This window comes from Pelophylax lessonae, assembly GCF_965119305.1.
Source record: "Pelophylax lessonae genome assembly, chromosome: 5".
Taxonomy (NCBI): Eukaryota; Metazoa; Chordata; class Amphibia; order Anura; family Ranidae; genus Pelophylax; species Pelophylax lessonae.
The window spans coordinates 204,135,943-204,158,861 of NC_138772.1; the positions used below are offsets into that span (position 1 = coordinate 204,135,943).

Here is a 22,919-nt window from a genome sequence, read left to right on the forward strand (position 1 = left end):
CATTTTTTTGGGAAAAATTACATTTCACTGCATTTAAAAAATACTAAACAGTAAAGTTAGCCCATTTTTTTATATATTGTGAAAGATGATGTCACGCCGAGTAAATAGATACCCAACATGTTACGGTTTAAAATTGCGCCCCCCGTGGGATGGCGACAAACTAAGGTCAATAGAGATCTCAATAGGCGACATTTTAAATTTATTTAACGGTTACCAGTTTATTGTTAGAGTGTAGCTCTTTTTTTTTAATTATTGCTCACGCTCTGGCGATCGCGGGGATACCTCACATGTGTGGTTTGAACAGCGATTTCATTCGCGGCTCGACTTCCGTATACGTTTTTTTTTGTGCGCGAGCTAACGGTGACCGGGGCGGCTAAATTTTTTTTTTCCCATTTATTTTATTTATTTTTTTAACTTTATTACAGTTTTTTTTTAAAAAAAAAAATCTGATCACTTTTATTGCTGTCACAAGCAATGTAAACATACCTTGTGACACCAATAGGTAGTGACAGGTACACTTTATGGAGGGATCGAGGGTCTAAAAGACCCTAGACCCTAGACCCCTCTACTACACTTTGCATACAGCCGTTTTTTAAATTTGCCGCCGTTTTGCAGCACACTAACCCGGAAGTGACGTCATGGACGCCGCTTCCGGGTTACGTCATCGGAGACCCGATCAATGCCATTTCCGGTATTCATCGGGACTCCATCCAGCCGGCGGACGCACCGGCTTGGTGCTCGGGGCTCCCGGTGGGACGGGAGCCACGGTAAAAGCCGCGGAAGGCGGCGGGAGGGGGGGCGTCCCCTCCCGCCCCCCGGGTAACGATTGAGCGGCTCCCAAGCCGCATCGATCGGTACCGACGGAAAGCCGACCGTCGGCTTTAAACCACGGTACCGGGATGATGCCTCTAGCTAGTATACCCCCGCAAAATTTAGGACGTCATATGACGTCCACCCAGGGGGAAGTGGTTAATTTACTTTGCTATAGTGTTGTGTATAGGGGGATCTATTTGATTTTGGCACAGCATTCCATTTTGTCTAAGGCTTACTCTGACCAACATGAAGAATTTAACTAAAAGGATAGGTACATTTAAGAACAAAAATATAATGCATTGCAACTTGACAGTTCTAAGACGAACCTGGGTTCAGTTTGGAACGAGTTAGTCAAAAACTGCTGAAGTTTGGGTACAAAGCATGAACGCCACTGAAGTCAAGGAGAGCTGAATTTTAGAAATCATTAATGGCCATTTTCTAGGTAAATAAATAGCATGGGGGGCTGAGGGTTACTTGAAGACACACACTTTTTTAAAAAGTCTCTGTTAAAACATAAAAAACAAAAAAAGAAAAATGTCCCACGACGTATATCCATTATCAATCACATTGTCCAATAATGCAGATCCTTGTAAGTCACAATTACAACGCCCACCAACCCATGGAATGAAAAAACCTGTGATTGAATGCTTCTGGGTCCCACTGTTAATTGTAAACAAAAGGACTGGGTCTCCCAGGAAGTCTCTGCACTTTTGCCTACATTCCACTGTGGGGACCTGAAGCTGTCATTCAAGGCAAGTGAGCGACATGATTGGACTTGACGGCATTGTTCATCGTGACAAGGATCACGCATCACTCAACAATGTGATTAGTGATGGATTTTTGTAACATATTGAGAGGTTTTTGTACATAAAATAATTAGATACTAACCTTAATAGATAAAGTCGATCCAGGCAGGGAATAACCGATTGCCTCTTGGGGGATTAGGAAGATTTTTGTTCCCCTGCTGGAGAGAATTGGATAATGCTTTGCTGTGGTTTTTTTCCTTCTTCTGGATCAACTGTGGGTATAGCATTGTGTAAATAGGATTGTATATATATTTTTTCTCCCCTTTATTGGTTAACCACTTTGCCGCTGCTCACTAGAGGTCTACTGTAACAAAGTGGCTCTTGTAGGTCTGACGACGTAGACCTACGTCACCAGACACTCCCCCTTCTCGGCGGCGCGCGCACGCCGCCGGAGGCTCGCTCCCGCTGTATTCAGTCACAGCGGGTACGGGCCAGGGGAGGAGCAGCGGCGATCGCCGCTGCTCTTCCCCGATCGTCAGGGAATCGAGTCTGCAGATCCGCCCGCTTGTGTAAACAAAGTGGGCGGATCTCCTAAGTGACAGGCAGGGTCAGATTGCAGGGTTCAGCATAGCTGAACCTGCGATCTGTCCTTGTGTCACATAGTCACCTCCCCCCACACATGTCAGTAAGCACCAGGCATACATTAACCGCTCCCTCTCCAATAAAATTAACCCCTTCCCTGCCAGTGTCATTTTTACAGTAACAGTGCATATTTATAGCACTGATTACTGTAGTAATGTCACTGGTACCCCCAAAAGTGTAAAAAATGTCAGCCAAGGGTCCGATCTGTCCGCCGCAATGTCGCAGTCCAGCAAAAAAAATCGCAGATCGCCGCCATTACTCGTTAAAAAAAACACCAAAAACTACAGAAATCTTTCCCTTAGTTAGTAAACGCAATAACTTTTGCGCAAACCAATCAAAATACGCTTATTGCGATTTTTTTTTACCAAAAATATGTAGCAGAAAACAAATTGGCCTAAAATTATAAAAAATTTTGATTTTTACATTTTTTTTTTTGGGGGGGGGGAGAATTTCATATAAAAAATGTGAAAAATATTGTTATTTTTTCAAAATTGTCGCTCTTTTTTTGTTTATAGCACAAAAAGTAAAAATCGCGCAGGTGATCAAATACCACCAAAAGAAAGCTCTGTTTGTGGGGAAAAAAGGACGTAAATTTTGTTTGGGTATGGCGTTGCATGACCGCACAATTGTCAGTTAAAGTCGCACAGTGCCGAATCGCAAAAAGTGGCACAGACGTAAGACAGCAAAATCCTCCGGTGGTAAAGTGGTTAAACTAAATGGACGTGTGTCTTTTTTCAATCTGACTGGCTATGTAAATATGTCAGGCAAGAATCTCTAACTGACAGTGGAATGGGCTGGATGGGATACTTCACTGTTTGCTAGCTCAAAGTAGAAAGTTCTCACAAATTTACAGTGATAGTCATGCTTCTGCTAAATGCTTAACTGTCTGCTGCAGTGGGATGTTTGGCTACGATGAACACCCATTTAGTTTGACTACTCACAAGACTTCCAAACAACCAATATTTGGCCTGAATGTTGATTTGGACTACAAGTGGCTGGATTGTTCAACAAGTGCAGACAACAACTGTTGATCTTACCCCAAAAATTTTTATCCTGAAAGGATAAAACAGTGTTATCTTCTATCTGTAAACTACTAACCTCCCCACCCTACATGTAAGTAAAATGAACACACAGACATATCTGAAGTTCAGCCTTGGTAACAATCATGACTTCCTCTAAGTATACAGTGGATGAGACAAGAAGCATATTATTCAAAGGAAAGCTAAAACAAATGCAGCCACCTTATCTAAGGACTGGTAAGGTGCAATATATTACATTATTGATTTGGGTTTATGTACCCTTCAGTTTGGTATTTGACATAACATTATAAATGTTCCAAAGTTTTACTCTGACATAAAGGTTGGTAATCTTCTGATATCTGACTGTGAGTTCATCAAAGCATTAGGAATTTATGATGGTCTAGGAAAGTCTATTCAAAATATATGTTATTAACCTAAAAACTGGACTTGTTAAGTAATACTTAATCTGAGATTTCTAAAAGCTGCAAGGTTCCACACAAACTTATTTAAAAGACTATCTTATAATTGATTTCATCTGTGCAGCAGGCTGCCTGCAATCAAACCGGTATTTAAAATTATTAAAGACGTGTATTGTCAAAGTAAGAAAGTATGATAACTACTTGTTCAATTATGTACTTGACTTCTAAACTGCTAAAGCTATAGTAAACTTTTCCAGAAACACCTTGAGGGTATTTTTTACCTAATCCTCTAGCTTGATTTGCTTTCAAAAACAGCTGAATGCAGTGAACTGCTACTTTTTGTGTACTCAAGACAATCCACAGGACATGACAAAGGAACTGTAGTATCTGTCTGTCACTCTTTGGTAAATAGAGCATGTGGGTCAGTTCTTAACAGTATTGCATTTGAATACATGGTGACATACCCATAGAAGAGAATGACAGCTTCATGTTGCAGTTATTTTTTAAACATCTGAAGATTCATGGTATAAAGAGTTGGGATTTGGGAACACAAAGAGATCCCCAGCAGCAGTAGGCACTAAACAATATATTAATATTGTTAACTGCCATTATGCACTGCAAAAATATCTAGTGCAGCTGTACAGTTTAGCCTGTAAACCTCGCATACTGAGAGTTAAACAACCTGACAATATCTCATATCTCTTGTAAACTCTTAAAATATATTCTCTTGAGCTCTGATTGTCTGATTTGGCCATTGAATGGTATTCTCAGTTTCTCTGTTGGATTTCATTTTTTATTTTATATCATGAAGAATGGAAATAGAAGGTGCTTATAAAGGTGTGGTGTTGGGAATTATGTTGGGGAGACCGTACTGTTGAAATATTCAAGACACAAAAGAAGCCAGGGGCTGACTCAGTCCACCAAGCTCCTTCCAATAGCTAAAAATATGAATTTTGGGTGGACCGATCCTTTAAGTCTTTGGAGACATTTGTGTGAAACTGATTGCAGAACTGAATGGCAAGTGTTAATAGCTTTTTTTGGATTAGAAATGTGAAATGTAGCCTCCAAACAGAATTAAATTTATTGAAAACAACATTTTACTGAACATTACTTAACATGAGAAACCCCATTTACCACCTTCTCCCCCCCCCCCCCACCCTTTCCCAAAAAGAAAACGATCTATTTGCTGAGTTAGTTATCAAAAAGCTAAGCTAAACATATTTAAATCCATTTTCAAGTGATGTGCCAGGTCCCTCGTCTTCAATCTTTTTTGCTCCTGCAGAAGACCTAGGTATTCATGTTTCGGTCTAGGTGAAGTGGAAACTTTTTATTAGATGCTAAGCAGCAGGGTACTCTCAGAATCCAGAAGACTGAAGCAGTATGATAAAGTCATGAAGAGGTGACAAGTCATCATGGGCACAGACAGATTCACCGGAGCCTCCAATCATCATTCCCAAAAGCGGTGCTGATGAGGGAAGTGAATGGCAGATGTAGGTGAGAAAAAAAGCACCAAAAGGTCACAGGTGCTTAATGGGTAAAAGGGGGTGGAAATAATAGATGGGAGGGGGATATGAGTGACCTTTATAAGGCTAAATAGATTTGCTTAGGATGTTCCACCAAATGTTGTGGGACAAATTTGAAGTACAATAGTAGCTACTGTATTTGTCATTATGATATCTAATATTCAAGTTTACCCATAGTGAGTTGCTTGGTAGTAATCTGCTAGATAAGGAGTTTCTCCCCTTTGCAGCCAGGATATTTGCTTAAGTCTAGTTTGTGAAAAGTTTTTTTATTATATATTCCTCATATACCTTTTCTCTTTATGTGAATGTGTGTGTTTTGGGTAAAAGGTGACCTTGTATTTCCATATTGTCAATAGCAATAGTATAATAGTAAAAAAAAAAAAGGTTGCTACGTCTAAAAATAGGAAAAAGAAAAGATAGGAATCTAAAAAAAACAGTTAATTTTTGTTTAATCTTTGAAGCTATTTAAAAGCTAAAGTGTTTCCCTATTCATGGCTCCTGTGTGCCTAAAGTAGTGCTTTTTAAAGAGAGGGGTCACCTAAAAATTAAAGATTTTAATAAGATTTGCTTTCCAATTAAATGCTTGAAATACTGGCCTTTTTATAATAAAAAATGAAGTCTTTCACTGTAACAGGACTTATTCTTGATTACATCAACAATATTCATGACTTCAGGGAAAGAGCTCTATCATGGGGGTTCTCACAAACAACGTTGTTTTATACCATGGTATGACTGTAAAACATATTTTGCAGAAACCACAGCAGCTTTCGTTAAGTTATTGCTTTGCTGTCTAGGCTGCTTTACAAAGGTGTTCTCTGTTTATCATAAGCATTACTTACTGCCACAGAAACAACACATTCAGTATTTTGTTGAATAGAATCAAATATGTGAAAACATAATTTATAGCTTGCTGCCTAATATAGCCATAGATAGTAGTTATCCTTTGCTCCCAGGATCTGCAGATGTCTACTAATCATGTACTGATATCCTTACAGTACATTTTGTTTCACAGTCAGGAGAGGGAGCTTGCTCTTAGGTTCACATGGTTTTCACCACAGGAGATGGAAGCAAGGTCTTTAGATGAAAAATTATGATTCATCGACTGCTTAATTTTGGCAATTTACAGACAAATTACACTGCTGAAAAAGCTTTAAAAATAATGTAATTTTTGTCCCAATAAAACACAAACCATAGAATTGTTTGCCATGAAAATCATTTTAGGTGATTAGCTTGGTGGCCTACCCGTTTGGCTTGGCAGCTTCTGACCAATATGCCACAAGCAAACATTTTATCCTGTTTTAAGTAACCTCAAAGCCATCATGCATGAAATCCCAGCTAGGTTACTGTCAAAATAATGAGCTTTTCTGCAGAGATCTTCTCAAGAGAAATTTGGTTACACATTTCTGCTCTTCATTAAATGACTAAGCCATGTGTCACCCGAATGAGATCTTTTTATTTGTTTTCAGTGGGTGGAAACATTTAAATGGGAACAATTTGATGTTCCTTTAAATCAATACCAAATACAGATATGTCATAACGCTGCCCCTAAGCATTATCAAATGTGAAATGGCCAGTCCAGGGGACAGCTTTTCCACCGATGTTCAGTTTTTTCTTTGTTAAAAAAGTTTGAAATATCCAATTAATTTCATTCCACTTCATGATTGTCCCACTTGTTGTTGATTCTTCACAAAAATTTACAGTTTTATATCTTTATGTTTGAAGCCTGAAATGTGGCAAAAGGTTGCAAAGTTCAAGGGGGCTGAATACTTTCGCAAGGCACTGTATATTATCCCAATGTGGGAAGAGGGGTAGCAGCACTGTAAGCAGTATAGGAGGAACCAGAGATGACAATATGGCCCTGTACTGCCTGACACAACCCCCAGGCCTCCAATTTTCTTTTGTCACTGCATTACAAAGGGTGAACACTGCTTTATTCTGCCCTGAACTGGACTTGCATATATTTATTTGAAAGTGATGGATATAACTCTTTATTAAGCTTTTATTTATTTCAGTACAATCATTTTAGCAGGAGCTACAAGCTAGAAAATGAATGAACAAAAGTAAATAAACCTAATAGACCAGGGGCGTAACTACAGGGGTTGCAATTGCAACTGGGCCCCATGCTCCAGGGGACCTGTGCGGTTCCCCTGTACACCTCAATGGGAGGGGTGGTGGGTGCAGCACGTAGAGAAATCACTGGCCTCCTTTTTCCTCCTCTGTATGCTCCGCCTCTCCTCCTATCCAGTTCACTTGTGTTCTGCTGTCTCTGGGCCCCTGTGTGCTCCCCTGCCCCCCCCCCTCCCCTCTCCTGCTGGCTGCTGCAGGGGATGTGTCACAATAGAGAACCAGGAAGGGGTCAGTAAATATGTAATTTACCAGTTCCTTCCTTTTCTGAATGGACAGAGTCATAGTCAGTGACATTGTAACAAAATAAGATAAAATGATAAAAAATAATACAAGTAAAATACCAAAAAATATAAACTACTGAAACCAGTAGGTGGACTTCCAGGATTGCAAAGGTCACACTTGAAATAGGGCCCTGGCATTCCACCACCATGGGGAGGCCCCAAGATGGCAAGAAGGGGGCCCAATGCAGAACTTGTGAAAAGTTCCCACTGCGGGACCATAATAAAGGGACCCGCAATGAGAGTAAAGAGCCCCAGGATCAGTGGGAAGAGCCCTAGGCTTGAAGGGAAGGGCCCCGGCCAGGGGTCTGGGGGGCCCTTAATGGTTTCTTGCACCGGGGTTCTGAAGATTCTAGTTACGCCTCTGTTATAGACTAAAGGATAAGTTGCAATTTTAATATAAAAAAAAAATAATAATTTAGAGAAAAAAATAGAAAAAAACAGATGGTATATGAATTCTTAGAAGAAGTTTGCAAACACTTATTTTTTTTTTTTTTTTAACTACTGCATGAATGAAGACAAATACTGCAAGTTTAGTCTTAATTAAAAACCAACATGGACTCTGTACTCTTTACTAATCAAATGGTAAAAACATTCAAGATAATGCATGGAAAAAGATAGAATAAATAGGACAATTTAAGAACAGTCACACACAAAAAAAAAAAAAAAAAATAATAAAATAATCACATTGCTTACCTGGTCAAACAGAGAATAATTGTAAGGTTTCCAGAAAAGCATTTGTCACATGAAGAAAAAGAAGAAGCATTTGTCACATGAAGAAAAAGAAGAGGGAAAAATTATAGATATTATCTATATAGTTGCCCATCTCAAGTTTGCTAAAGACCACATCATTTCTGCAACAATAGTGAATGTGAAATGCATTACATTGGGAGAAAACGGAACACTGTATGCCAAAATTAAGTTTAAATTGAATCTGATGTGTGAAGCATAGAAGAAGGTATGGAGCTGTATTGCAGCCTCAGGGCTTGGACAGTGTATAGTATTTGAGGGACCAATGAATTTAGGGTTGATTTCAGGGTAAGAATTTTGCAACAGAACATCAGGGCCTCTGTAAGTGATCTAAAATTCAAAAGAAGCTGGGTCATGAAATGTGAATATTATCCAGAACACAGGAATAAATTAACATGAGAGTGGCTCCAACAGAAGAAATTCTGTGCTTTAGTATAACCAAGTCAGAAACCTCACATCAGTCCTATTGATATGCTCTGGTGTAATATAAAGCAGACCTTTCAAACAAGACATCCCAAAATATACACCGAACGAAGCATATTTACATATATGAATGAGCAAAATATATCATTAACTGGTGCACAGGTCTGTTCAGCAGCGTAAAAAATGGATCATTTTTTTTTTTCAATAAAAATTCATTATTAAATATAATAGGATTCAAACTCATTTTAATTAGTTAACATGGTTGCCTAAACCCTTTGTCCAATAAATATACAGCATAACAATGCAAACTATTGTTTGTTTTTTGCATCATAGGGCTTTAACATTATTATTTAGACAGGATCATGCAGAAATCCACAAAACTGCTAAGGCATCATCCAAACTGCAGCTCAAAAATGTCTGTTTAGCTGCACAACATAAAAATGCACATAAATGAGCACGTTTGCTTGTTAATGCATTCTGATGGCCAGAATAAATTAATATTTGGGCCAATAGAATGCATTAACACCAAAAGCATAAATGCTCATGAAAAAGTAGCTTTTCCTCCTGTAAGAAGAAAAGGCATCCAAAGAAGCACCATATGCATGAGAAATTTAAGAGTTTGGAAAAAGGTGAATTACAAAGCTCTGTCTGAAATTTTAGTGGTTACACCTTAAAGCAACCCTGTCAATGTAAAAAAATTGTATAAAACAAGTCTTACCTGTAAAAGAAAGTTGTACATATTTACCTGACAAACACTGGTTTGATCCTGAGAAATCTTTTCCTGAAGTCCACACTTATCCTTCACTTCTTGGAGTGTCGAACTCTTGGGTCCCTTGTAGCTTTCACTGGTTCCTTCTACTGACCTTAGCCCTTTGCAGGATACATTAGAGACCTGATGCTCAACAGAAGAACCCAGTGAGAGCTGCAGGGAAACCAGGAAATTGACGGTACAGACTCTTTTTTAACCACTTGCCAACTGCCAGCAGTACATATGATGCGGCAGGTCGGCTCTATTGCGTGAAACAATGTACCTGTATGTCGTTTCGTTGCAATAGCCAGTGGGGGCGTGCGCTGATTGGCCAGAGGGGGAGTCAATCAGCGGGTCAAGCAGACGCGATGTCCCCCTGCCACCCGTCATCAAGAGTGCCTGTTCCCACTATACGTATGTCGGACATCGCATGTGATTTGCACCAGACTGCTATACAAATCACATGTTATGTATGTGCAATGCAAATTCAGCCATACAGATTGTATGGCTAAATTCGCATTGTTTTCAGATCAAAGTCTTGCAGAACCCTTTTTTTGGTCCACACCAGAATCGGATGGCATGGATGTTTACACCCATGCCATCCAAAATTGACAGTTCGCACTGCGATATGCGAGCTGATCTGGGGGTGTCATTAACTTTGTATTGACACTCCCAGCAGTTCGCATATGGCAGTATTAACCCGTTGGAACCCGCAGTGATTTTGCAGGGTTCCCGCATCGCACCAATGTGAACTAAGCCAGAACAGCGGTCTGCCGATGTAAACAAGGCGAACCACCGTTCTGTCAGAGATGAACACAGTGATCCTGTGTTCCTGCTACAGTATTTAGGAACACAGATCTCTGTGTTCATCTAGTGAGTCCGCTCCCCACACAGTTAGAAAACATCCCCTAGGGACACACCTCACCCTTTGATCGCCCCTGGTGTTAACCCCTTCCCTGCCAGTGTCAGTACAGTAACTGCATATTTTTAGCACTGATTACTGTAGTAATGTTCCCTCAAAAGTGTCAGGTGTCCGATCTGTCCACTGCAATGTCACAGTCCCGCTAAAAAATGCTGATCGCAGCCATTACTAGTAAAAAAAAATAAAAATGCCATAAATCTATCCCCTAGTTTGTAGAGGTGATAACTTTTGCACAGACAAATCAATATACGCTTATTGGGGATTTTTTTTACCAAAAATATGTAGCAGAATTCATATTGGCCTAAACTAATGAAGAAATTAGATCTTTTACATTTTTTAATGGATATGTTTTATAAAAGTAAAAAATATTGTTTGTTTTTTCAAAATTGTTGGTCTTTTTTTGTTTCTAGCGCAAAAAATAAAAACCACAGAGGTGATCAAATTCCACAAAAAAAGCTCTATTTGTGGGAAAAAAAGGAAACGCATTTTGTTTGGGTACAGTGTTGCACGACCCCGCAATTGTCAGTTAAAGTAACGCAGTGCTGTATCGCAAAAAATGGCCTGGTCATTAAGGGGGTAAAACCTTCCGGTCAAGAAGTTAGTAACTACCTCCCGCCTACGCTATAGCTGTAAGACGGCTACATCATGGCTTAAAAAGTCCTTCAAACTCGACTGATCACCAATCGGGGTAAAGGGCCAATCACAGTGACCATTTAGCACATGATCAGCTGTCAGCCAATGACAGCTGATCACAGGATGTAAACACAAGCTGGTTATCCACTTTTCTCGCAGTGTGAGGCGAGAAGAAGAAAGCTGATAACTGGCTTCTGTTATCGGTCCCAACAGTGCCCACCAGTGCTGCCAATCAGTGCCCACCAGTGCCACCTATCAGTACCCATCAGTGATGCCTATCAGTGACGCATACCAGTGCCCATCTGTGCCACCTATCAGTGCCCATCAGTGCCACCTATCAGTGTCCTAAAGTGCTGCCTATCAATGCCAACCATCAGTGCCACCTATCAGTACAGCCTCATCAGTGGCTCTTCATCAGTGCCCACCAGTTCCGCCTATCAGTGCCCATCAGTGCTGCCTTATAAGCACTGCCTCATCAGTGCTCATCAGTGCAGTATTTCAGCACACATCGGCAAAGGAGCAAAATTACCTGTTTGTAAAATGTTATAACAATCTATGAATTTTTTTTTCCAAAATGTGTTTTCTTTTCTTTGTTTAGCAAAAACAAAAACAGTGGTGGTAAAATACCACCAAAGAAAGTTCTTTTTGTGTGAAAAAAAAAAAAAATCTAACAATTTTGTTTGGGTACAGTGTTGCATGACCACCCAATTGTCAATTTAAAGTGTAACAGCGCTGAAAGGTGAAAATCGGCCTGGGCAGAAAGGGGCTAAATGTGCCCAGTAGGCAAGTGGTAAATACATAAATACACTAATTTTGAGCCTTATACAGTATCTACCAATGGTTCAGCAATTTCAGTGAATTGGAATAACATATCTATATGTCTTGAACCATGAACTGAAATGTTTCTTTCTTTCTTTTCCATAGGTCCTGCTGTAAGATTCAACAGCTTCAACTTGTCCGCTCCAGAACCACCTCCTCTTTTAGGCCAGCACACTGTTGAGGTTCTGAAAAATGTACTGAGATATGAAGATGACTATGTTTCTGAACTGATACAATCCAAGACAATATCTCAAAACAAAGTTAATTGATGGCAAGAGATCTATCAAATGTAATATTCAGCAATAATTTAGTGCTGATCTATAACATGATTTGTAAATGAGATGCTTTCACGTTATTTTGCAGCAAATATATCACTTCAATTTTAATAAAAATGCGTATGAATTATATTATTTTTTATTCTTTGAATCAGTTTAAAACCAAAATTAAGTGTTTTTGGAATATGTACACAATGTGAGGATGGAGGATCATTTAGTAGTCAGTGGTTACAAAGCTCTTCATGGTATTTCCAGATATCATTATTATATTTTTCATTTTAGTATTCTGTAAATATTTCTTTCAATTCATTTTTTATTAAGGCACCAGTGTAAACAATACATTGCATAGCATCCGAATACATATATTCAAGCTACCATTAACAATGTATTAAACAAGATTCAAGCTTCTCACAGACTCAATGGAGGAGTAATATACAATATACTGTAGTCACACTATGAGCCTCATCTCCCTTAAGGAGGTATACCAGAACTAAAGTACAAAGTATAACTATCGAGAAAAGGATAGATAAGCAACAAACAAAAAAGAAGTAAAGGTATTTTGACAACACTAGACAGCAACATTCCTGGAAACATGTAAATGTTATATCATCGTTACAAGGCCTGGAAATCTATGAGCCCCATTTAGGGAACATTTGGATTCAGCAGCTCCATTTAGATCGAAACGCTGTATTGAGTCTGACCTATTAAGAGTCGGTTCACACTATGGTGACTTGTCAGGCGACTTGTCAGCCTGACAAGTCGCGCTCCCTCATGGTCCATTGACCGCTACAGGACCCGTTCTAATAGGAGCGACACAAGTCGCTCCTACTTAGAAAAAGGGTCCTTTACTACTTCGGGGCGACCTCGGAGCGACTTGCATAGACTTCCGTTATGTGAAGTCCCTGCAAGTCGCTCCGAAGTTGTGGTGCATGGTAATGAACAAGTCACCCCCGAAGTAGTAAGGAGTCGTGCCGCCTCAGTGTGAACCGGCTCTAAAACCTTCCATCTGTAAATATTTCTACCTGTTCTGGATTTCCTAAAATTTTGTTGACTGTAGCCATTAAAATAAACATTTCCTGAGAGTAACATGAAGGCTTCCATTTCTCAGCTTTCTGTTTACTAGTAGCCAGGCTGTCATGCCAACCCTCAAACTTCAATACTCTGAGTCAATACCCCTGAGAAAAGAGACAGATAATGACTTATGAATGTATTCTGACTATCTTAATATGCATACTGGTCAGTAACGTAAAGTATTGAGGCTAGTGGCGAGACAAACGGGCAATTTACATTTTTAAAAAGAAGTAAGCAGCTACCATAATATCTAAGGTGTTTTAGAGAAGTTCTGAGCTTGTGATAGCTTTCTGGCTCCTGTATATTGTACATAGCCTTGCCTTGTCTCTGGATTGCCTTTGTTACAGACCCTTGTATGGATAGTAGATACCCTATTTATTGCCCCCTCTCCTGACCCTTTGCCTCAATAGTGGTTATTCTACGGATAGCCACCTGCCTGGATACTTGATTGTGCTACTGATTTACATTTCTCTATCCTGGCAAAATAGGATACAAACTGCTTCACCTTACAAGTACACCTATTATATTATGCTCTTAAGAACATTACTTTAAAGCGCCCTTATTTCAATTCTCTGTTAGCCCATTTGACTTACTGGAGATTCTAATGTTATTCCACCTACTGCTGCAGCTTACTGTGAGGTCCCTCTTACACAAGCCATCGTATTACTGGCATCAACTCATCAACAGAATTACAAGTGAGGTTAAAGCAAATCTTCAGTGCACCTGAGCACCACAAACCAAAAGCAATATTAATCACTTTAAGACCGAAGTATTTGCCCCCTTAATGACCAGGCCCTATTTTGCTATTTGGCACTGCTTTACTTTAACAGCCAATTGTGTGGTCATGCGACGCTTTACCCAAACTAAATTTACGTCCTTTTTTTCCCACAAATAGAGCTTTGGCAGTGGGGACTCCGATGCACGGGGCTGGTGGCTCCGATTTCCGCCTGACGTCTCGGATCGCTCCCCGATGAGAGAGAAGGACAGTCAGCTGTTGTAAACACATTTTAGCAACTGTAGTAATGTTACCAAAAGTGTCAAAAATTTCAGTTAGGGGTCTGATCTGCAATGTCGCAGTTCCCGAAAAAAACGCAGATCCCCGCCATTACTAGTGAAAAAACAATAAAAAATGACATAAATCTTTCCCGTAGTTAGTAGAAGCGATAACATTAGTGAAAAAACAATAAAAAATGACATAAATCTTTCCCGTAGTTAGTAGAAGCGATAACATTTGTGCAAACCAATCAAAATATGCTTATTGCAATTTTTTCCCAAAAATATGTAGCAGAAAACAAATTGACCTAAAATGTTAAAACATTTTGATTTTTACATTTTTTTTGACTATGTCATATAGCAGAATGTGACATTTATTTATTTTTTTTTTTTTAAATTGTCTCTGTTTTTTTGTTTATAGTGAAAAAAAAAAAATCGCACAGGTGATCAAATACCATCAAAAGAAAGCTCTATTTGTGGGAAAAAAAGGACATCAATTTTATTTGGGTACAGTGTTGCACGACCGCACAATTGTCCGTTAAAGTAATGCAATGCCGAATCGCAAAATAGGGCCTGGTCAGAAAGGGGGCAAATCCTTGCAGTCTTAAAGTGGTTAGGCTGTGCACGAATATGTAAACGGTATTCGAACCACTCGTGAAGTATTGTCACAAACGTTAGAGAGAGAGCAATAACTCTAGTGCTAGACCTCCTCTGTAACCTGTAAAGGCGTTTAAAGCATCGCCTTTGGAGATTTTTAAGTACCGTAGTTTGTCACATTTCAACGAGCGTACAGAATTTTAAAGCATGACAAGATTAGGAATGACAGTGTTACGCAGAGTAAATAGATACCTATTATGCAAAAAAATTGTGGTAACTATTGTGTTTTTTAATCATTAAAGTGTATTTTTTTTTTTAAATTGCGTTTACAAACCACTGCTCAAATACCATGTGACATAAAACATTGCAACGATCTCCATTTTATTTCCTAGGGTTTCTACTAAAAAAATGTATAATGTTTGGGGGCTATAAATAATTTTCTAAAAATACTGATTTAAACTTGTACATAAAAAGCCTGGTCAGCATGTGTATAAATATTCTGTCTAAAAAAAGACACCTATTATGAAAAAAAATTGGGGTGAATGGTTGTGTTTTGTTTTTTAATCATTAAAGTGTATTTTCATTTTTTTTAATTTGCGTTTGCAAAACCGCTGCTCAAATACCATGTGACATAAAAAAAATTGCAATGATCTCCATTTTATTTCCTAGGGTTTCTGCTAAAGAAAATGTATAATTTTTGGGGGCTATAAGTAGTTTTCTAGAAAAAAATACTGATTTAATATTGTACATAAAAAGCCTGGTTGGCAAGTTGGTAAATATTCTGTCTTAAATCACAGTTTATTTGCATAATGAAAGGCATATAGAGGGCATCCATTAAGATATTATCTCACAAATATGAAAACTGTTGGCAGGAGGGGGGCTTTTTTAAAATGCAAGAACAAAAAAGGAAGCTTGAACAATACGTTTTAGAATCTGTTAAATTACTGTTAAATCAGAAAGCATGCTATTTATTTGGCTAATTTTATAAAATCAACCTACATGTGTGCCATGCATTTCTCAAATCATTATGTAGCAGACTGATCTACCTGTTTTCCATGGTAGGTACCGTATGTGTAATACTGCCAAGGAAATCACTTTAACCAATATTTAATGCTAATAGATATTTGTGCTAATACTTGGGATAAGGGGATTTTGCTGGAACCTTGGATTTTCTGAGTAGAAATATGCACACATTATTCTGATTTTCTGCTTTATTAAGTTAATATGTAAAATGTTAGAGTCAGTAATTTATTCTAAAAATGCATTGGACGTTAATCCTACAATCTTTTCTTTAAATCTGTAAAATAAACAAAAGCCTTAACAATATAGTGTCATTGTAGCTCCAAGATCCATTACACATTTTGTTGTGTAAATATTTGTTTTACAGTTTGTTTCTATGGCAATTTAGGATTGTGCTGCCGAAAATCAAGTCCCATTTTAACTTTTTTTATTGACTGCTAAAAGGAGAACTGAAATTCAGAGTTAATGACTTGAATGAGCCTTTTTTGCACCAGTAGCTAGGAGTGCAGTCTGCATGGCACCAACTATAGTCTGATGTATAAATAAAATAGAAACAAAGTAACAAATTAAATACTTTTTTTTTTTTTCATATTTTACACATGTCTGGCTGTGCTGAGAATAGAAAATACAGTAACATCATTCAACGTTTCCATTTTGCAGTTCTTTTCTATTTAATTTGTTTTGTAGGCACGTTACTTTATACTGACTATTTAAAAAATGTTATCGCAACAAATTATGTATGCAGATAGATATAAATACAACAACATTAGGCATACACACACTTACATTATTATCAATCATTTTTTTTTTACCCTGTGTAGGTATTATCTATTATCCTAAAGCATTTCTGAACACAAAAACTATAATTTAATATCTTGCTGTTTACCAGTCCTTAGATGTCATGGCTGCATTCCTTTTCTTTTTTCAAGCATTTTTTTCTATATTTTTACCTGGTAACTCTACACAATCCTGATTGGCTATGCTCACATCTCTATTGTATCTAAGGAGATTTTCGTTCTTGCATTTAGTTATTTTGTTACATACTTACAAAGTTAGTCTGGTTGAAAAAAGACACAAAGTCAATCTAGTTTAATAAAACAAAAAGGCAAAACAAAACAAAGCAAAAACATTTTTTACAATCCCTTATACACAATCCTATGCCCACAGTTGATCCAGAGGAATGCAAAAAACCCTAGCAAAGCATGATCCAATTTTCTCCAGCAGGGGGAAAAATTCCTTCCTGGTCCCTCAAGAGGCAATCGGATGATCCCTGGATCAACTTTACCTATTAATGTTAGTATCCAGTTATATTATGTTCATTTAGTAAAGAATACAGGCCTTTTTTTAAAGCAAACTACTGAGCTTGACAGAACCAGTTCTTGAGGGAGTCTTACTTTAAAGAAGCCTTTCCAAATTGGGGAAAATATCTCCTTTTCTCCTGAGGTAACAAGTGCCCCCTTGTCCTCTGTGATGATTTTAAAGTGAATAAATCAACACCAAGTTTACTATATAGACCACTGATGTATTTGTACATGTTGATCATATCCCCCCTTAATCTCCTCTTCTCAATAAATTCAGTTTCTCTAATCTCTTCTGGAATATGCAGTTCAGTTTTGGGCACCAGCTCACAAAAAGGATATTGGGGAACTAGATAAAGTTCAGCTATGAAGATTCATAGCTTAGCTTCTCCATGCCTCTTATCAGTTTGGTTGCCCTTCTCTGCACTTTCTCCAGTTCCCCAATATCCTTTTTGTGAACTGGTGCCCAAAACTGAACTGTATATTCCAGATGAGATCCTACTAATGATTTGTACAGGGGCAAAATGACGTCTCCCTCTCTCTGGAGTCTATACCTCTCTTAAAACAAGAAAGGATTTTGTTTGCTTTGAAAACCACAGCTTGGCATTGCATGCCATTATTAAGCCTATGATATACCAAAACCCTTATATCCTTCTCCACCATTTATACCCCCAGTTGTTAGAAGAAAGCAGGTAACCAGGATAACATGTTTCTGGGGATTTGACATGCCCTGAAACATGTTATCCTGGTTACCGCCTTTCTAATCATCCTTCTGGTGTGCTCCCACATGCCATGCTAGCCTATGGTGTATGGCTGTCCCCCGAGTACTGGTGACGTTACTCCCAGAGACACGAGATTCTCTGATCCCTGTGCTTCAACCAGCAGTTCCCTGTCATGGACCTGCAGCTCCATTGCAGCCTTCTTCCACGGACTCCCACAGCCCTCCAAGCCCCTCCTGCACATCCCTTCCATGGTTTGGGTCTTTCAATTAGCAACTGTGTGCACAGCACCATGTGCTGGGCTCTGGTTAGTGCATCTACCCCACACAGACAGACAGATGTTTTCATAGGACTTACCTGGAGCACCTTGATTGTGTGTTTTTGTATATTGTCTTTACTACTATCCCGGTGGTCACTCTGAGGCCAGCCAGACAAGTCCACATACCAGGCTCTGCACTAGTGTTGAGCGAACACGGACTGTATTATTCGTGTTCGTACCGAATAATTGGATTTTTGTTACCCGAACACGAACACGGACACTTTACTGTATATTCGGGTAAAAATCCGTGTTTTATTTCCGGGTTTTGCATGCTTTGGCGCTCTTTTCATGGCGGGCTTTCAACAGCCAATCAACAATCGTTTAACTGGTGTGCCTTAAGCCATCCCAGCCATGCCTGCAAATGTCTCAGTAGCTGTGATGAAGCATGTGACCAAGTCTTTATAAGTTCGAGGCAGCCGCAGCGGCGTCATTATGCTGCTTAGATCAGGGACAGAGCACACATCAACGTGCTGGCTGCTGATTAGGGAAAGATAGGCAGGAAAAAACCATTTGTGTCCGGATAGAATTGAGGGACAGGTCGGAGTGTTTAGGCAGGGCGAGTTGTAGGCATTTTAGGGATAGAGTCTGCTGAATTATAGGGTCAGTGTCTTCTGCAAACTACAATCGATATTGCTGTGTGGGGGGTGGGGTCTGCACTCAATCCTGATCTACGATCTCTTCTCAATCCTGTTAGGGAGAGGCTGCTGCTGAATTTTAGGGTCAGAGTGTTCTACAAACTACAATCGATATTGCTGTGTGGGGTGGGGTCTGCACTTAGTTCTCCTGATCTACGATCTCTTCTCAATCCTGTTAGGGACAGAGTCTGCTGAATTTTAGGGAAACTGTGTTCTACAAACTACAATCGATATTGCTGTGTGGTGTGGGATAGGAGATAGGCAGGTGTCAGTGATCCACATCCATTTTTCTGTGTGTGGGCTGCAGTGAACACAATCTTTTTGGGGTGCAGTGAACACAATCCTTTTGGAGTGCAGTGAACAAAATCTTTGTGGGGTGCAGTGAACAAAACCTTTGTGGGGGTACAGTGAACACAATCTTTGTGGGGTGCAGTGAAGACAATCCTTGTGGGGTGCAGTGAAGACAATCCTTGTGGGGTGCAGTGAACAAAATCTTTGGGGGGTACAGTGAACACAATCTTTGTGGGGTGCAGAGAAGACAATCCTTGTGGGGTGCAGTGAACAAAATCTTTGGGGGGGTACAGTGAACACAATCTTTGTGGGGTGCAGTGAACAAAACCTTTGTGGGGTGCAGTGAACACAATCTTTGTGGGGTGCAGTGAAGACAATCCTTGTGGGGTGCAGTGAAGACAATCCTTGTGGGGTGCAGTGAACAAAATCTTTGGGGGTACAGTGAACACAATCTTTGTGGGGTGCAGTGAACAAAACCTTTGTGGGGTACAGTGAACACAATCTTTGTGGGGTGCAGTGAACAAAACCTTTGTGGGGTACAGTGAACACAATATTTGTGGGGTGCAGTGAAGACAATCCTTTTGGAGTGCAGTGAACACAATCTTTGTGGGGTACAGTGAACACAATCTTTGTGGGGTGCAGTGAACAAAACCTTTGTGGGGTACAGTGAACACAATCTTTGTGGGGTGCAGTGAACACAATCTTTGTGGGGTGCAGTGAACAAAACCTTTGTGGGGTGCAGTGAACACAACCTTTGTGGGGTACAGTGAACACAATCTTTGTGGGGTGCAGTGAACAAAACCTTTGTGGGGTACAGTGAACACAATCTTTGTGGGGTGCAGTGAACAAAACCTTTGTGGGGTACAGTGAACACAATCTTTGTGGGGTGCAGTGAACAAAACCTTTGTGGGGTACAGTGAACACAATCTTTGTGGGGTGCAGTGAAGACAATCCTTTTGGAGTGCAGTGAACAAAATCTTTGTGGGGTACAGTGAACACAATCTTTGTGGGGTGCAGTGAACAAAATCTTTGTGGGGTACAGTGAACACAATCTTTGTGGGGTGCAGTGAAGACAATCCTTGTGGGGTGCAGTGAAGACAATCCTTGTGGGGTGCAGTGAACAAAACCTTTGTGGGGTACAGTGAACACAATCTTTGTGGGGTACAGTGAACACAATCTTTGTGGGGTACAGTGAACACAATCTTTGTGGGGTGCAGTGAACAAAACCTTTATGGGGTACAGTGAAGACAATCTTTGTGGGGTGCAGTGAAGACAATCCTTTTGGAGTGCAGTGAACAAAATCTTTGTGGGGTACAGTGAACACAATCTTTGTGGGGTGCAGTGAACAAAATCTTTGTGGGGTACAGTGAACACAATCTTTGTGGGGTGCAGTGAAGACAATCCTTGTGGGGTGCAGTGAAGACAATCCTTGTGGGGTGCAGTGAACAAAATCTTTGGGGGGTACAGTGAACACAATCTTTGTGGGGTGCAGTGAACAAAACCTTTGTGGGGTACAGTGAACACAATCTTTGTGGGGTGCAGTGAACAAAACCTTTGTGGGGTACAGTGAACAAAACCTTTGTGGGGTGCAGTGAACAAAACCTTTGTGGGGTGCAGTGAACACAACCTTTGTGGGGTACAGTGAACACAATCTTTGTGGGGTGCAGTGAACAAAACCTTTGTGGGGTACAGTGAACACAATCTTTGTGGGGTACAGTGAACACAATCTTTGTGGGGTGCAGTGAACAAAACCTTTGTGGGGTACAGTGAACACAATCTTTGTGGGGTGCAGTGAACAAAACCTTTGTGGGGTACAGTGAACACAATCTTTGTGGGGTGCAGTGAAGACAATCCTTTTGGAGTGCAGTGAACAAAATCTTTGTGGGGTACAGTGAACACAATCTTTGTGGGTTGCAGTGAACAAAATCTTTGTGGGGTACAGTGAACACAATCTTTGTGGGGTGCAGTGAAGACAATCCTTTTGGAGTGCAGTGAACACAATCTTTGTGGGGTACAGTGAACACAATCTTTGTGGGGTGCAGTGAACAAAACCTTTGTGGGGTACAGTGAACACAATCTTTGTGGGGTGCAGTGAACACAATCTGTGTGGGGTGCAGTGAACACAACCTTTGTGGGGTGCAGTGAACACAAACTTTGTGGGGTACAGTGAACACAATCTTTGTGGGGTGCAGTGAACAAAACCTTTGTGGGGTACAGTGAACACAATCTTTGTGGGGTACAGTGAACACAATCTTTGTGGGGTGCAGTGAACAAAACCTTTGTGGGGTGCAGTGAACACAATCTTTGTGGGGTGCAGTGAACAAAACCTTTGTGGGGTGCAGTGAACACAAGATTTGTGGGGTACAGTGAACACAATATTCGTGAGGTGCAGTGAAGACAATCCTTGTGGGGTGCAGGGAAGACAATCCTTGTGGGGTGCAGTGAACAAAATCTTTGGGGGGTACAGTGAACACAATTTTTGTGGGGTGCAGTGAACAAAACCTTTGTGGGGTACAGTGAACACAATCTTTGTGGGGTGCAGTGAACAAAACCTTTGTGGGGTACAGTGAACATAATCTTTGTGGGGTGCAGTGAAGACAATCCTTTTGGAGTGCAGTGAACAAAATCTTTGTGGGGTACAGTGAACACAATCTTTGTGGGGTGCAGTGAAGACAATCCTTGTGGGGTGCAGTGAAGACAATCCTTGTGGGGTGCAGTGAAGACAATCCTTGTGGGGTGCAGTGAACAAAATCTTTGGGGGGTACAATGAACACAATCTTTGTGGGGTGCAGTGAACAAAACCTTTGTGGGGTACAGTGAACACAATATTTGTGGGGTGCAGTGAACAAAACCTTTGTGGGGTACAGTGAACACAATCTTTGTGGGGTGCAGTGAAGACAATCCTTTTGTAGTGCAGTGAACACAATCTTTGTGGGGTTGTCACGGAACCATGAACCAGACGTACAACAACAGATAAGTGAAAATAAGAAAGCTTTATTGAAAAACAAGCTATAAAGCAAAAGTCCAAACGGATGGCGAAACCGATGCAGAGTCTTTGCGAAGCCAGGGGTCAGGAACCAGCAGGGTAGTCAGACGAAGCCAGGATCAGGAACCAGCAGGGTAGTCAGACGAAGCCAGGATCAGGAACCAGCAGGGTAGTCAGACGAAGCCAGGAACAGGAACCAGAAGTAGCAGCAGTCTTGGTAGCATGTGAACACAGGAGGACCAAGCAGGGAACTGAAGCCACAGACCTCCTATATATATGAGCTAGGTATCCAGCTCCTCCCAGTGGGAAGGAGGAGCCGCAGGGTGGGAGGCTACAAGAAACCCAGAAACCAAGATGGCCGCCAGCACATGTCAAACGAAGGAGAACAGCAAGAAGGTAAGACCATGACAGTACCTCCCCCTCAAGGGCCCCTCCTCCGCGGAGTAAAGAACGGTTTCCGAGGGAAGCGTGCGTGGAAGGCTCGGAGCAAGGCAGGAGCATGGACATCTGCGGAGGGAACCCAGGAACGCTCCTCTGGACCATAACCACGCCAATGAACCAAAAACTGCACCCGACCGCGGACCAGGCGTGAGTCCAGGATATTGCTCACCTCATACTCCTCACGATTGCCCACTCGGACCGGACGAGGCCGAGGAACCGAGGAAGTGAAACGATTACACACCAGAGGCTTCAACAGGGAGACATGAAACACGTTGGAGATCCGCATGCCAGGAGGAAGCGCAAGGGCATAGGCTACCGGGTTTACCCTGCGAAGCACTCGGAAGGGACCAACAAAGCGAGGCGCCAGCTTGGGAGTGGGCACTCGAAGGTTGAGGTTGCGGGTGGACAACCA

General features: G+C 40.6%; 1 protein-coding gene across 1 annotated transcript in view; it reads left to right on the forward strand.

The window, feature by feature from the left end:
- The window catches only part of SUGCT (succinyl-CoA:glutarate-CoA transferase), a 1,523,809-nt gene extending 1,511,594 nt beyond the window's left edge, over positions 1-12,215 (forward strand). The window contains exon 14 of the mRNA XM_082259511.1: positions 11,968-12,215. Within this exon, the coding sequence (XP_082115637.1) occupies positions 11,968-12,131 (164 nt within the window). The 3' untranslated portion in view covers positions 12,132-12,215. The remainder of the gene's footprint in view (positions 1-11,967) is intronic.
- The last annotated feature ends 10,704 nt before the right edge of the window (positions 12,216-22,919 follow it).